The sequence below is a fragment of the Haliotis cracherodii genome, unplaced genomic scaffold, assembly GCF_022045235.1.
Source record: "Haliotis cracherodii isolate W230 unplaced genomic scaffold, xgHalCrac1.p SCAF_8, whole genome shotgun sequence".
In the NCBI taxonomy this organism is placed as follows: Eukaryota; Metazoa; Mollusca; class Gastropoda; order Lepetellida; family Haliotidae; genus Haliotis; species Haliotis cracherodii.
The window spans coordinates 61,581,465-61,599,057 of NW_027266341.1; the positions used below are offsets into that span (position 1 = coordinate 61,581,465).

Sequence of the window (17,593 nt, forward strand, 5' to 3'; positions counted from 1 at the left end):
ACGTTTCTAGATTGTGTTTTTTCCCCATAAAATTAATATATTTCACAGTCAATGTGCAGGACTACATTATAGTAATCCTGGGCGGAAGGGAAAATAATATGGTTCAGGGACTGAGAGATATACTAATATGCAGGATCCAATGGGTGTTATTTTTCATACAGTTTGGTGATATTACTGTGGTTTCTGATAGTAGTAGTAAAATTATTATTATTGCACCAGTAATTTGACTGTATGGTTGATATAAAAAGCAACATGAACTAAATTAAACTAGACTATAACGTACTATCAGATCTAATAAACCTTTAGTTTATTAATTAGTAATAAAAATAGATTAATGTTGAAAACATTATTGCAAAGAACAAGGTGACCCGAAAATGCTTCACTACTGCCAGGGAGTCTATTAAATGTATATGTTACATCTGCTGCTTCTAGCTCTAGGTGCAGATTCGTGGGACATGGCGGGAAGACGCAAGAACAAGGGAAGTAACTCTCATTGTTTCTGTGAACGACTTCTGAACGATGTGCTACAAAAAGAAGGGATATTTCACGCGTAAAGTTGTTTTATCCTTGATGTGGTAAACCTTGCAACTTACAGTAAGTTATAGTTAGTCTATACACATTAATTGGATCTCATAAATCCCCATGGTTATTTGAAGGCTGTCTTTTATAGGAAAATTATGCTCACTTCCGGTTTGTGCACAGTTATTGTGTACGACTAAATCTAGATAAGAAATTCAAGAATAGCCCGAAACCTGGTATTTTTCATTGTCGAGGCCACGTTTGATGTTAAAGGGAGCAGTATGTTTTCGACTATAGCAGTGGGTAGTAAGGACTAGGTTATCAGACGAGTCCAATGTGTGGCTTCTAAGTCCCCTTTTGCAAAACATGGCACTTTGGCGCTTTCTGCAATTTTTTACGATTTAGAGGCAATTTCTTGGTATTACGTATTTGTTATTGTATGTTATTTAGCAATATTAGGATATACCAATAGACTTTTATACATATAGTCAACGTCTTCAATATTACACTCAATGTTATCGAGATCTTTACCTTGTACCATGTTATGGCTGTACGTTTAGCAGAACATCAACAAAGGTAAACGTGTATACATTTTGCTTTTTGTTATTATCTTAGCTTAACCGGGCAAAAGGTCCTTTTCATTATCAGTGATAAATCTAAAATGGGCCAAACTCAATTGTAGGCATGTACTTGTTTTTGATAGCTGATGCAAAATCAGCACTGGGTCTCATATCAATGTTAGGCCAGTTTTACTGCTGTGTGAGGGGTTAGCAATGCAGAATATACCTTTTTCACAGCTACTCTCAAGTGTAGATACACTTTGATATGCTAGCCTCAAAGTTGTTTTGGAAGGGTCCCTTGCACAAACAACTGAAATACAACATTAATGTTCCCTTATGTTCGTCCCCAGGTTGCAGTCAATGTTGGTACAATTCCCAAATTGGAATAAAAAATTTCCCAGTTCATGTTTTAGTTATGAGCCATGATAACAGATGTTATAGCTGTGTAGAGTTGACTTGTATTTCACTACTAAGACCATTAAAGAATATCAGTTTTTCCCAGTTTGCCTGACAACACTTAGTTTGGAATACAAGATAAATCCATGCATAAATATTTGAGTCTTCGAAGAATTTGTCCTGTTGCATCATTTTCAGAATATTCAGACATGTACATTATGATCATGATGATAATCATCATCAGAGTTTCAGATCAGTTCATTTGTTTAAGACATTGACTGATTGTTATCCAAAATGTCCTAAAGATATTTTCAGTTTTGATGATGACATTGAAGAATGTCCTGTCAACATTTGCTAAAATCATGAAATGTTCTTTTCATGCTTTTGATATTTTTCCGTGGCAAACTCACTGGATATTATCAGTAGTGGTGGGACAATACACCGATGCATGGTTGGATCGCGATGTTTTACTTCTCGATACAAGTATCTATCAGTCACACACTAAGTAAAAAATATCAATTCTGACCTTAAATGTTTGCTTTAATAACTTCCACTAAACACTAATCAGTAGTGCAAGTTAATAGTAAATTCATAAATATTTTTATTTGTTGTTACGCACTTGACACTGCCAACTGTAAATCATCAGTGTGCCAGGTATTTGGCCATCCTGTCTATGAAAAAGATAAGAGCTACATGCGGGTATCGTGATACATATTGGATTGTGAGTAAGGTATCAGATACGTATTGGATCTCACAGTTGGTGTATCGTCCCAGCCCTAATTATCAGTTAAGCTTACTACAGTATGATACATTGTTTCAAGTGGTTGAACTCATGGCTGATGTCAGAGACTGTCATACTCATGATGATTGTTTTATTCCAGAGTTGTAAAATTATAACGTGTGTTGGGGGCCTTTACTGTTCTGAAGGGCTATCACTGACATGATGCTTGTGTAATGTCTGAAATATAGCTAGAAGTGGTTTCAGCCTACTGTGTATCACTAGTTTAGACATGTATTGTTTGGAGGAGTCCAGAGGAAAACACCATTGGTAATGTCCAGCTACGCCCCAGCTCATTAGGCCATATATTTTTTATTTTTCGTTTCACGGGCCCGCTGCCCCTACTGAAAAGCAGCCGGTCCAAAAAATAAAGTAAACATAAAAGTATTTATATTCATATCTCCTGCTAGTAATGTAGAACCTCTTATACAATAAAAATTGTTGTACATCAATTCCATGTCTTCATCATCATTAGTGATTCAAGAAGCCAGCTGCAGTTTAACTCCATGGCAAAATGACTTTTCATATAAGTAAATAATTGACACAACTATTTATTTTTATATTCATGTTGATATTTTTATTTCGACCGAATTTATGTGCTAAAGCTATAATAAATCTGTTAAACATGAGATTAAAAAAGTGTGGCCTAAAAGGGTTCTGTAGAATAACACAAGATTTTGGGAAGAGAACAACTAGTTCCAGTATAATCCCACTGGATTTTCAGTCAGCTTGGATTAACAGACTAGTGGTGGTGTCTATCCCTGTGATCTAGTGGTTCCCATGTTTAATCTTTCATCTTTTCTGTACAGGTGTAGAGTACACAGCCAGCATGCCGTCCAATAAAGATTTTACCATGTCCATTCTGGTGGGAGGGGTAGAACTGCCTGAATATACAAAGGATGGGACATGCTTTGTGGAAAGCAATCTCTTTACGCCTGTCAGCTATAACGTCCATTTGGAGGAGGAGGTTCAAGGGGAGACTGAGGCTCAGGTGAGAATCAAGGGTTGGGGAGACTGAGGCTCAGGTGTATGGTTGTTGTTTAACTCAGCACTCAGCAATATTCCAGCTACTGTATTCGACATAATAAGCGCCCCGCTCTAGTAAGCGCCCACCCAGATATTTGCTAATATATTGGCTAGTGAACAATCCCAATCAGCACCCCTTCCGACTGATCAATGTACACAAGACTTATTTATTCGTGCATAATACACACTCGTGTGTTATATACACCCTTAATTATGGGCAATTAAATTCTGGAAAATATATCTGTTGTGTATAATACTCACCGACATTTCTTTTGTACCATTTTCAGGCTGTCAGCTTGAACCACGAAGTTTACGATCTTGCACCTCTTCTTTTTTTTTTCTCTCACCAAAATTATATTCTAATAAGAGCCCACTATTTCTAATTTTGAGAGCACCCTGAACGCTTATTACGGTAGTCTGTACATAATCGAGTCTGGACCAGACAATCAAGTGATTGACATTATGAGCATTGATCTACGCAATTGGGATACAATGACATACATCAATCAATTTGTCATTTTAAGGGTTTTACTATATGCTATCATTGTATGGACCAGTGGACTTAAACTGTTAGTTTCTACCGCTGGATGGGGGACAGATCTGACAGAAGCATGGGGTTATTTGGGGGAGTACAGAAAGGGAGAATGAAGGTTAAGGAAGGCACAGAGAAGAGGGTTTGCAGTTTACACTTTTCTTGTTGATAGGATGCTCATAAAATTTTGAAAGAGTGCCCATGCTCGATATTTGAATTATATGATCAATCTTACAAAGAGACAAGAAAAGGTCACCTCCAAGTGACACAGATATCTTGAAACATATAAAGTTACCAGATGCTGATTTGCTTCACATGTATTGACTTTAGTATAATACTATTTAGTAATGTCAGTATATGTTGTTCTGTTACAGAGCTGGCCAGTGACCCCCTATCAGATCCGTGTAGCTGCTAAATCTAACACTCCATACAGTTACTATAAGATCTATGTAGATGGGCAAAAGGCCTCACAAGTTGCTGTTCACCCGGGAAAACACTGGTAAGTGTTGGAGAAGTTGAACCATAGCAGAAGTTTGATGTTTCCATTCGGCATACTGATACAGGAAAATCACAATTGTTGTTATCATGCAGGGGTCATGGGTGGTCCAGTCGTCTAAGGTGCTGTGCAGAGTTGCGTCCCTTGGGCACGCCAGAAACCTTTGATTGTGGGTTCGAATCCCGGTTCACCCCAATTAAGTTTCTAGGTTTGTCAGCAGCATACCCGTGCTTGTGGGTTTCACTGAAGTGGTAAACGTCTCAAACCTGCATCACTTTGGGCTTTCCTCCCACGTTAAGCTGACACGTCACGATACAACTGGAATACTGTTAAAAGCGACGTTAAACCCTACTCACTCACTCACTGTTATCATGCAGGGCTTTATGTGGACATTTTCTCACTGTGATAGGGCCCATGGCTGGTACATTGGGGAACATGAGTGTTTCGGAATCAATTTACAAAATGGGGGTATAATTTGTCAGCTATATAGAATGATATTTGGGAATTTGTTTTGGTTTTTTTTGACAACTTTTAAACTGTGTAAACATGATGAACAGTTTACACCTACTGAGCATATACAGGAGATTTTTAGTTGGAGTACAACCCGAAGAAAGGTTTATTTGATTTTTATAAATCATAACACAAAAATAAAAAAGATAAACCAAAAGAAAAACTTGTGTATAAAAAAAACAAAAAGGTAGCCTTGACAAATACATGCGAGGTTCAGCGAACTCTGAACCGCCCCTCCGTATTTATAATTAAAGAGAAAATATTTTACATTTATGACCACAGGTAAAACAAAATGTTCTCACATGAACGTACAACTTGTCACATACCTTCAATAAAGTTCTTTGTTGTCATCATATATCAACATTCAACAATATCTGTGTTCTACACTTCGGAGTATCAACACTGAAAAACACCGGAGGAAGTAACTAGTAGAAACCGGACCCTTTCGACAACAACAGTTTTATAACAAGACCGGATCAGAGCATCGGAGAGAACCGAAAATATTGTGTTAACAAATAGTAATATATGGTTACTGGGAAACCAGAAAATACAGAATGGTCATTGTTTTCAAAAGGTTTTCACTGACTTTGTTGTATTACATGTCACCTACCTTTATTAAAGTTTTTGTTGTAATCTTATATCAAAGATTTAACAATATTATTCACAAAAAGAAATCGGAGTGTCGAATATGAAAAACACCGAAGGCTGTATTGTATTACATGTAAATACAACTTGTCACTAGAAGTTTTTTGTTGTCGTCATATGTCGACATTCAACTGTATGTATATCGTTTACACTGCAGAGTATCGGCTCTAAGAAACACCAGAGGAACTAGGTACTGTAATTGCATCCGGACTTTTCCTACAACATCAGTTCTATAACAGAACCAGATCTGGGTATCGGGAGTAACCGAGAATATTGTCTCGACTTAACATAAATAATAATATGCAACAACAGCTCTATCACAAAACTAGATCAGGATTTGTTGTATTACATGTCACAGAGCTTCAATAAAGTTTTTGTTGTCATATTATATAAAAAATTAGCAATAATATTCAAAAAATAATCAGAGTAGATTGTCAATTCTGGAAACATCTGAAGCGGTATTGTATTACTGATTACATGTACATGATGTAAGTACCACTTGTCATATACATTCAATAAAGATCTTTGTTATCATCATATGTCGACAATCAACAGTGTTTATTGTTATACCCTTCGGAGTATCCACACTGAAAAAAACACTGTAAGTACAAAGTAATAGAATACGGGCTATTCCGACAACAGATATATCTGTCTATAACAGAACTGAATCAAGGCATCAGGAAGAGACGAGAATCTCAACTTTACACAGATAATGTATGATAACCGATACCGAGAAGGCAAAAAATACAGATGGTTCGTTATTTTCTAATATTTAAAACAGAAGGTTTTCACTTATTTTGTTGTATAACATGTCACAAACCTGCAATATAGTTGTTCGTTGACATCATCAAACCTTCTGAAAACACCGGAAGTGCTAAGTATTAAAGTCCGGACTGCTAACAGAAACGTATCTAGAAACCGGAGACTGCCGACAGTTGTGTCAATTTTACACAAATAACAAGTTTGTCAGAGTATAAAGTAGTTCGTTCTTTTTATAGTCCTTTCAATACATAACTGCTGAGAGCCAGGTATGGTCTTCTCTTCTCGTATAGACACTGATAAACAATAGTCAGGAAATAATCCGGAACATACCAGTCCCATTCAATGATTGTTTATAAACAAAACTTTCCAAAACCGGATCCGTCAGCCGGAAGCGGCCTAGAAATTAGTCGGAGTTGATACTTAGTACCGATACACTTATATATGTATAGGTACACAAAAGTCAACAATAAATTTGTTCTGCTGGGTTGACTAGTCTGTACTCAGCAATCGTAGTAAACCCGATATCCCTGTAGGCACGATGCCGCCACATACAAAATCTGATTGTGATTTTCTCCGTTAGAGTGACAAGTTATCAATGGAATCATCAACTCCCACTTCCTTCCATGAACTGTCGGAGTTCTTCCTACAAAGTAAGGTGATCTGTAAGCCCTGCTCCTTGATCTTAGTTTGAAATTTATATTTCTGTCTGATCTGGTAAGCTTTATTGGCCAATCTTCCTCTGAACCTTTTCAGCACAACTGGGAGGTCCTTTCTAATAGTTATTCTTCTCTTACGGAGTAAGTCGTTTCTCTTATAACTAGCATCAACGACAGCCTGACGATCTGACATTCTCACAAATTTGGCCACGATAGGTTTAGGTTGACTCTGTGTGTAGGGGTTTGTACTGGTACGGGGTAGGCGATGTATAGCCACTACATCCATTTGGCTGTCTAAACAGAGATCTTTAAGCACATTTCTGACAGCTGGTTCGGCCTCCTCTGTGTCTGGGATACCATAAAACAGCAAGTTACCTTTACGTTGATGCAGCTCCTGCATTAAGAGTTTCTTCTCCATCTCGGCATGTTTATCTTGAAACTCCACTCGAAGTTTGTTGATTTCGATCTTATTGCGCTCGATACAGGAGGAGTTGAAATCCACGGCCTGTATGGTATCCTCAACTTTCTTGTTCAAATTTGAAATGTCCACTTTAATAGAATCTATTTTTGTCGTGATAAGAAGGGAATGTTCTTCCATCTTCAGGGTATGCTTATCAAAAGAGCTGGTGATGAAAGCTTTCATATCAGCCACTGTATCGCCTGTCATGGCGGCCATGTCACCCCTCTCGCCCGAACATGTGACATCCTTGTCAGCCGAAGTTTTACCTGTACCGGCATCATCTTGGGTCACAAATTGCACCTGGGTGGGTTCTGATGATTCACCATATTGGCCTTCATCACCAAGGTTCTTTATCATGCTTCTCGTAGTGGTCATTTTGTGTAATTTTATATGGATAGGACGGAGCACTGAAATTTAGCGACCGCCTCGCATGAGCGCCACCTGGAGATTTTTTTCTACATGTATTTGGGAATTTGTTATCTTCACCTGCTGAGAGTATAGAACAAAATGACCCTCTGGACTGCCCCTCTGGACCACCCCTCTGGACCATCCCTCTTGACCGCCCCACTGGACCACCTCTCTGGATCCGACTATGGACGGGATGGTCAAATACCTGTCGCACTGACAATTTACAGTTGGCAGGGTTTTTAGCCCAACCATCTTATCAATGTCCCCCATATTGCAAAGCTGACAAACTAAATAGTGTTGTGATTGGAAACTGTCTGGCCACTTAGCCAATCAAATTGTTCAGCTTAGCTGAAGCACTAGAAGGGAGGTAACTCTTCCAACTATGTAGATAAGATTTGATATGCAGTCGAGTGTGTGCCACAATGAATGAAATTGTTTTGCGTTTTTACTTCTAAGTGTTTGTTTGGTGTGACAGTTTTTAAAGTGATCATTTAAGGTAGGAATTGATGTTTTTTTACTGAGTGTGTGACAGTGATCGATACTTATGTCAGGAAGTAAGAAATTGCGATTCACCGATGCACTATATCAACCCACCACTAGATATTAATATGATCTGTGGAACCATTGGTAGGTTATTTCCTCTAGATCTGAATGCATGTTTAAGGTTTTTGCTATTTCACTTATATATTGCGTAAACACGACCACCTTATTTATCTGTCTTTTGTTCATGAGGCTGACATTGGGTGACTCCCGTGTCGATCACCACTATGACTAACAGACTGAAATTGGGTCAATTGTTTGCTAGCTTTGATGAGCTGATTTTATTTTATCATACTAAGGCAAATCGCGTGTATAGGGATAGCCTCTGGTTGTCTCTCTGAAACACGGGACATGACCAAATGCTGAATTATGTATTGAATAATGTGTCTGTTACCTTTCTAGTATATCAGAGGGCTTCTATGACGGGTCACAGATAACAGAGTTCCTGTTTTCACTGCCTCGATTCCCCAAGAATGAAGTAAGTAGTGTGTTCCTTGTAGTTGTACATTCAAGGGATGACAAAGGGCTAGTATGATAATCTGAATTCATGTCACCGGTATGCTGTATTATTAGTTATTATTATTCAGGGAATAATTACAGGCTTTAACTAAGAACAAATACATTGTGTGTTTATTCTAGGTTTTCCCATTCATACATACATAGTGTCTCTTGAAGATCCAGGTGAGAATTGGTCTTCAGCAACAGGTGCTTGTAGTAAGAGGCGACCAACAGGATCGGGTGGTCAGGCTCGCTGACTTGGTTGATGCATGTCATCGTATCCCAACTGTGTAGATCGATGCTCGTGATGTCAATGAGTGTATTGTCTGGTCCAGACTCGATACAGTCCGCTGTCATATAGCTGGAATATTGTTGAGTGAGGCGTTAAACAACAAACAGCGACACACTGAGCTGCCATGTGTAAAATTGGTTGTAAGGTCTTCCTGACGGACCAAAAATGTTTGTAAGTATTTTGCATGCAGTGGTTATATGATTTAATACTTCCTCCACCTTATAAGTGTATTTCTTTGGCCCATAGTGTTAATACTTAATTTGATTATTTGCACTTCAGAAAGACAGAATAGAGAAGGGGAAGGCGTCCAGAATAGGGGTGCTGGAGGTGGAGTGCTGGAACAGCAAGGTGACTGGGTACAAGAAGCCAATCACACACGACGTGGAGTACAGTCAGGCCAACAAGAAAGACAGCAGTAATGTCACTCAAGGTAATTAGGGGCGGTCGGGTCGCCGAGTACAATGGGTACAATGTGTGAAGCCCATTTCTGTCGTCCCCCGCCATGATATTGCTGGAATATTGCTAAAAGCTGCAACTAACTCACTCACTCACTCACTCACTCACTCACTCACTCACTCACTCACTCACTCACTCAGTTGAAGTAGTTTAATCTGCACATCCTAGACCTAGGGAGAGTTTTGTCTCTGACATTTTAATCTGTTTTGGTTTATGCATTAGTGTTCCACTCTATGGATTAGCACCTGTGTTAAAACAGGTTAGGACAGGTTCCCTGAACTCTTTTATTTTATATAAATGACGACAAGATCCTGAAATTTGTATCAGATGGTCCGGCTTGGTGACTTGGCTGATATCATGTTGTCATGCAACGACAGTTTGGTATGTTGCAATTCTTTCTGTCGCTGGTATGTCCTCTCCAGATTGGATTATTTGCAGGATGATGATAATTGCCAGAATATCGTTGACGGTGACCCCAAACAACGAGTAAAGCTTTGATAAGATGCCTTCTTTCCTTGCAACATTGATACAAATATTCAAGCAGCCTGTGACCGAAACATTTGAGACAACTAGCCTGAACATGGCTCTTGGCAGCATTTTCTGTAGAGTTTAGTGTTATTATGTGGCCTATTATTGCTGAGTTTACGAAACCGAACAGACTTGTACTAGACTTGAGCTTGGGACTAGTGACTAAAGTCGCAAAATGTACAAGTCAAAGTACTTACTTATTTGACTTTATAGAAATTAAGGATCTATTTTGGACATTCCTCTGCATGAGGTTTGTGTTCTATTGGACATCTTGCTAAATGGTGCGATACAATATATTGTCTTGGTATAAATATTCTTTGAAGAACTGGCCATAGCTACATGATGAATAAAGAAGATTTTAAAAGTTAAGGACCACCCACTTCTTTCATCATGATTAAGTTAATCAGTCATGACATAACTATTGTGAGTAGTGTATAACTTGTTGGATACATGGTATGACAGGTCTGCTAAGGTCTGTGCCAAAAACTTTTATGTCCATTAGCCCATACTTAGATCTTAACATCTTTCTTTGTACATTTTAGTGTTGTCATATGGACTCTTGGTAGCTGGTCTCAATCAGACAACCAGAATTTGACTAGACTGTCTCTTCGGGCTGGTGGCTAAGGTTACAGACTTCTGTAGATGCATCATTTTGCTCGCTTAATTCAACACAGGATATATAGTTATAGTACTTTTATTCCACATTCGTACTGCCCAATTCTGTATATGATCCCGCAGGGATTCTCCAATACCTATGATGTTATAGATACTTAGGTTCACACGATACTTGAATCATCAGTTTCTGAGATTGCGATACACTATAAATATAACAGGAACTTATATAGGCAGAAGTAGCCTAGCGCCACCTGCAACCATAGCAGAACACAAGAACATTGTAGCTGAAGAGGCGCTGACTGTTACATTTAATAACCATCCCCTCATGTAAAACTGTTTTGGTCTTGTGGTTTTCTTTGTTAAAGATTTTTAAAATTAACAATGAATAAATGCATGAAGAAAGAGTTTTTAGAGCTGTATTTCAGAGATGTCATCATTTCCTACTATTTGATGTGGTGTATCATGATACCAGTAGTATCATCAGTCCGTATTGTGTTAAGAACTGCATCACAAGATACCAGGCGATACTCAGCTCCTGTAGCCTGATACATCAAAGTCAGACTGCAAGTCTTGTGGGGATTCTGGGTTAGAACAGGTTCCAGCAATCTGTACTTGTTGCAAGAGGCAACTAAGTGGATCAGGTGTAGATCATTGCTCATAATATCAATCACTGGTCCAGATTTGAATATTTCCAGGTCATATACAGTAAACTACGGTTATAACGAACTCAAGGGACCACTAATAAGCATATATACAGCATATATACAACAAATGGCTGGGAGTAAAAAATAACTTCGTTATATCGGTCAGTTCATTATAAGCTTGTTCGTTTTAAACGTAGTTTACTGTAGATGGAATATTGTTGAGCTTGCTGAGTGTGGCGTCATTTAACAACACACAAAGTGTGCTGAGCCCTCCAAGCTAAAGAAAATCTCCTCTCTTGAACCAGTCACCATGACATTCATACACAGTTAGGAATGTAAGGATACTATTTAACCTCAAACTCAATTGAAACCAGAGGCAAGTGGAGTGTTAACTTTGGCATTGTTAAAGGGAGATAACTCACTAATTATACAAAGTGCAGACCACTAGAAAATATAATATTACAGTATTAACCTAGCACATTGTTTTGTTTTCAGGTAAATACATGATGGCCACAACCAAAATGGGGAGATCTTTGAGGACCACGCAGAAGTCTTTAGTAGAAGACTGGACATTGTTCAATGTGCGAAGCAAACTCTCAGTGAAATATGTAATGGGACACTCTCTCGTAGACATGGGCTTCAAGCTCAAACCAATCAGGATACCCATCCACCGGATACCAGCTAGTGTTGTCCATCAAACTACCTCAGTTGCCAAGCGGAAAAAACCAGGTCCTTTATCAAAAAAATTCCCAGTCCCTAGTCCGAGTATCAGAGAGTCTGCAGATTCTGAGGTGATTGAGATAGACAGTGATGAAAGTGATGAGGAGGTCATTGTTGGGGATGTGGTCAGTTCAAAGAAACAGAAGCTGGGGGATACGATTAATGTGGACGAATCGATGGCTTCTGAAGCTGACAATGCTGAACCGAGTGAGGGAACGAGCGGTGACATGGATATCAAGACGGAAGCCATAGAGGATAGGGCCAAAGAGGACGGTGACAAAGAGGATGGTGACAAAGAGGATGGGGACAAAGAGGACGGTGACAAAGAGGATGGTGACAAAGAAGATGGGGACAAAGAAGATGGGGACAAAGAAGATGGTTCAAAGGAAACTGAATCTAAGGATGATGATTCTAAAAGTGACAATAATGAGGAGAACATGGAGACTGAATGCAGTAAGGATGACGCTGAGGATAAGGATAAGGAAGATGAGGAGACTGGGGCAGGAGGTGATGGAAAGGAAAGTGGCAAGGAGGAGGAACCAGCCAAGTCAGGTGAAGCCAATGAGGTGGAGCGTGGAGATGGTGATGAGAAGGGGGAAAGTGAAGATAACGGGGGCAAAGGGGATGCTGAAAGGGATAAGGGAGAAGATGGAGATGAGGACAAACCAGCCGACAGTGGAGAGGGGAGTAAGGAAGGTGACAGTGAGCCGGGGAAGAGTGGAGACGCTCCTGATGCCCCAGAGGTGAAGGGCGATGAAGAGAGCAGGAAGGAGGATGAAGGTGAGGCTAGTGAGGAGAAGCAGGGAGATGAAGATAGAGACAACGGCAAGGAGGGACAGGAAAATGGGGGGGATTCAGATGGACAAAATGACAGCACTGAAAACAAGGACAATACCAGTGAAAATACAGACATGAAATGTTCCGATGACAATATGCTTGACATTGACTTGTTTTGTGCTCTGAATGATATTGATGATTGTGACAATGATGCTGCTCTATTAGATTGAAATCACATTTGTCCTTATCGGATGGGACTGATACGAGAACATGTCTCCCCTAATTAAATACCAGATGAGGCTATGCTTCAAGACTGTTACAACAGCATATCTTTCCTCATACCGGATGGAGTTGATATGAGAGTGTACCTTGCCTCGGACCAGGTGAGGCTATGCTTCAAGACTTGTTACAACAATGTATCTTTCTTCATACCAGATGGAGTTGATATGAGAGAGTACCTTGCCTCGGACCAGGTGAGGCTGTGATTAGACTTAATCAGAGCACGTCTCTGCCTGCATTGTTTGGGGTGATGATTCTTGGCAGATCTGAGAGCAACCATTGCCTCGCAAACTGGTAGAGGCTGACAGATCTGAGTGGTTGAGCGGTGTTTTGTTGGATCCGCTTGGAACGACCGTATCTAATGGCAGCTCATGCATATGTAGAGACTTCCTGATCCTGTAGCGATAAGCATTACAGTCACAGCCAAAGGAAAGCTGGAAATGTTAGTGTTCATCTTGTGCAGACCTAGCACTAATATGGTGCAGATCTAGTGCTAATATGGTGCAGATCTAGTGCTAATATGGTGCAGATCTAGTGCTAATCTGGCTCTGTTTGAATACAGATCTGCTGTTGTCTAGTGAGGTCTTGTGCTAATCTGGCTCTGATTGAATACAGATCTGCTGTTGTCTAGTGAGGTCTTGTGCTAATCTGGCTCTGATTGAATACAGATCTTCTGTTGTCTAGCGAGGTCTTGTACTAATCTGGCTCTGATTGAATACAGATCTTCTGTTGTCTAGCGAGGTCTTGTGCTAATCTGGCTCTGATTGAATACAGATCTTCTGTTGTCTAGCGAGGTCTTGTACTAGTCTGGCTCTGATTGAATACAGATCTTCTGTTGTCTGGCGAGGTCTTGAACTAATCTGGTGCTGGTCAAGTGCAGGTCTGACATTGTTTGATGTCACACGCCCATTTGAAGTGAAATGTTGTGTTCCTCTGAACTGTTTTCAACCTGTAATTAATCTGTGTGTTCATTGTTTGTCAACATGTGTGTTTGAATGGGAAGATATGTTTGTGGTTCAGTGCCTCAGTTCAGCTCATTCCTCCAGTCCGACATTGTGGTCATATTCAAGGGTTGTTCGTATAGTGTTCAAAACCACATCTTTTATCATAAGAGTGTTGAGCATTATGCTGTGGGTGAATGCGTTTCCTAAAACAATAAGCTTGACCTTCCTCATCCTAGACTAGCTCAATCCAAGTCATGAACTCAGGGCACAATTACTGTTAGTCCCATCTTGTACATGTTGTCATGGGAACATGTAGCATGAGAGATGTCAAGTGTGGTCAAATTGTAGTGGCAAGGGAGGTAACTCAGGTTCTGGTGTTCAACTCATCCCTACTCTGTCCAAGACTAGTGTAAAGTTGTACAAGTTGGTGACTGAGCCCCTCCCCTTGTTTCATAGTGCAGCGTCACATGTCTCAAGTTGCATCATGTTACAATAGACACTCTGCGTACTGTTTCTCTTCCACTATCCTAACATTGAGGTAGTGTCAAAGTTGGGTATCCTAAAATCTCTAGCAAATCTACTTTCACATCTCAAAGAATTTTCAAACAAAAACCTTATTCAGTTACATACAGATTTTGCCTAGGAATAAAATGTTACTGCAAACAGCTTGTCAAGAATCTAGTGAATCAGGCAATAATTACTGAAACTATTCTCTAAGTTCTATTGAATTGCATGTCGAGCGGGTTGAGGTTTGGACCCTTCAGACATACAGGCAAGTGGTGACACAGTATTGTATTGTGATACACCATGGTGTACATGGGGCTGATATGGAAAAGGGTGATCTTGATCTTAACCAAATGAGAACATACTGATTGTACTGCCAATACCAAATGTGTGCTCCTCACCGTGATGTGAGACCTATGCCTGGTATGTTCAAGTTGTGTTGGGATCTGTATTGAAGCTGTGTGTTTTCATTCCTCTCTAGTATCATGTCTTGTATGTAACTGTTCCTAAAATTCCATATGTGATTTTATTTTCACCATCTAGTTTGTCTCTTAATTTCTTAGCTCCCACATTTCTTAGTTCTTGCATTGCAGAGGTCAACTCGGTAATATGAGGATGCGACAGTTTAGAAAATGAGCTGTTGCCATAGTGACATCATGATGCTATACCATTGTGTATCCTAGGGTACAACTACATATTTCCTTAGAATTGTGTGTTTTGATATTCATTTTTCATATTTCCTTTTAATGTGACAAGAGTGTGGCTGAATTCAGACTGTAGTCATTAAGAGAGATATTCAGGCTCTGTCCAATCGTTACAACATTCCTGACCATTACATTACATTGAGAAGATTCACAATTTTAACCCATATGGAAAAAAGCTGATTGCATGCAGTTTTCAATTTTTTCAATAGTGTTTGCCTTTGAACCAATTGTTTCTGTATTTTATTCTGCATAAATGTAGGTACATTTATGTGAAAGTGTAAATTATATTAAAGGCTTCACAAAACTCCTTTGTGGAATCAAACAGATGACGGTGGGTTTTAGATGGTTTGTTTTTAGTATGAGGGTAAGGACTAGGAAATATGTTCATTATTGAGTGTAAAAGCATAGATTTTGTCTGACAGTTAGACTTGTTATACTGAATGAAGTTGTAACAAATATGTATTTGAACTATATCAGGTTTAATTTCTACTTTTGCCATCAAACATTTCCCAATGACTGATCAAGATAGCAGGAGACGAGCATCATTTATGAAAAGAAAGAGTTTTCCTTTGAGCATGTCTAAATACCACATATCCTTAGCAAGAGACTGGGGCCCATTACATTTCTGCTGTTGCCCGGCCTCTAGAATAGATCCCAACAACCTGTGATTGTTGTGTGAGTTGACTGGATGGGGCTGGTGGTCAGTTTCGGGGATTTCGTTGATAGTGGGTCGTCATACCCAGACAGCATGGGGCGTAGCTCATATGTCGATATAATTTACAGTCCCCTGTCAAATGGGTGTAATATTGTCGAGATGGGCATTAAACAAAAAGACAAGAAATATCTTGACATAGCAGTCATATTTTCATAGTACAAGATTCAGCCTTTTATAAAACTAAATGGTTAATGTATTATGACAGATGAACATATATTGTTACGTTTAAACGAAACTACCTAGATAAAATTTGAAATTACCAGGTATGTGCCCTTTCCTGAGAAATCTATGGTCATCCCATAGAAATGAAAAACATATAATATATTTGATTGTTTTTTCAGCTGCTTATTTTCTGATCATTTTGATGAAACATTCATACAAAGATATCAATTCATTGTGGGACATAATCAAATAATTGATCTAAAATTTGGATGTCATGCTGGTTGTCTGTGTTTTGAGTGGAAGGTTTGATATTTGTTGTCTGGAAAGTCAGGAAATAAGTATGTTATATTTTCCAGAAAGATAATTAGGATATCCACAGTTGAGATGTTTTGAAGTAATTATTAAATACAACAGTGTATCAGCTCAAGACTATGTTGTCACATACTTTCTCAAGCACAACATTCTGAACTGTATACAGAATAAATCTAGCAATGGTTTCAACTGTGTATGTTTTTATTATTTTAAACTTCCAAGGATTCGAGAGGGCACAGGTGGCCCATTCATTGCACCGAGTCTCATGAGCATCGATCCACGCAATTGGGACGATGACATACATCAACCAAGTCAGCAAGCCTGACCACCCGATCCCCCTAGTCGCCTCCTACAACAAGCATAGTCGCCTTTTATGGCAAGCATGGGTTGCTGAAGTGCAACATTCTTGTACACGATGTTAAACCCCATTTCACCTCAACACCAAATTGATTATTTACAGATGTCCATGACAGGTTAAATACTCATTCGATTTGCAAATACTCAAAAAGTTATCTGGAGCTTTTACATATGCATGTTTCTACAGTTGGCATTTCTTTTAGCAGTGAGTATATATGGGACAGCCTAGTGGTTGAAATAAGAGTGCTAAAGACCTGGCCATGGTTCTATGGACAGGCACATTGCACAAAGCCCATATTTGGTGTCCATTGCAGTCACAAGACTGGACTTGCTGAAAGTTACATTCTACTTGAGTTTCCACACAGTCATGTTGTGATATAACCGAGAAGTTAGAAACATGAAGGTGGGTTCGAATCCTGGTTCGCCACAATTCTGTTTTTTGGTTTCCCTGTACCACACCCTTGCTCGTGGATTTCACCGAAGTGGGAAACGTGTTGTGGCCTGCATCATTTCAGGCTTTCCTCCCACAAGAAGCTGACACGTCATATACATGTATAACTGGAATACTGTTGAAAGGGGCGTTGAACCTACTCACTCACATGTGGGAACTTTTAAAATATTTTTATTTTATTGGCAATAAAAACGACTGATGTGCAGGACTGAAAGTGATGCACTGATGCCTGAGACACATACTGTTTTTTAGTCTAACAGATCTTGAAATGTTAAATTCCAAGAACTACTGATTATGACAATATTGCCACACCCTGATGGAGTAGGCACCATGAATCAGCTTCACAC

The 17,593-nt window shown here is 39.3% G+C and overlaps 1 protein-coding gene across 1 annotated transcript; it reads left to right on the forward strand.

Annotated features, from left to right (window-relative positions):
• Positions 1-494: 494 nt before the first annotated feature.
• LOC139449785 (high mobility group nucleosome-binding domain-containing protein 5-like) lies at positions 495-16,861 on the forward strand. The gene is made up of 6 exons (XM_071231313.1): positions 495-594; positions 3,063-3,244; positions 4,186-4,310; positions 8,691-8,766; positions 9,358-9,508; positions 11,817-16,861. The coding sequence occupies exons 2-6, from the start codon at positions 3,083-3,085 to the stop codon at positions 13,046-13,048; spliced, it is 1,746 nt and encodes a 581-aa protein (XP_071087414.1). The 5' UTR covers positions 495-594; positions 3,063-3,082; the 3' UTR covers positions 13,049-16,861.
• The last annotated feature ends 732 nt before the right edge of the window (positions 16,862-17,593 follow it).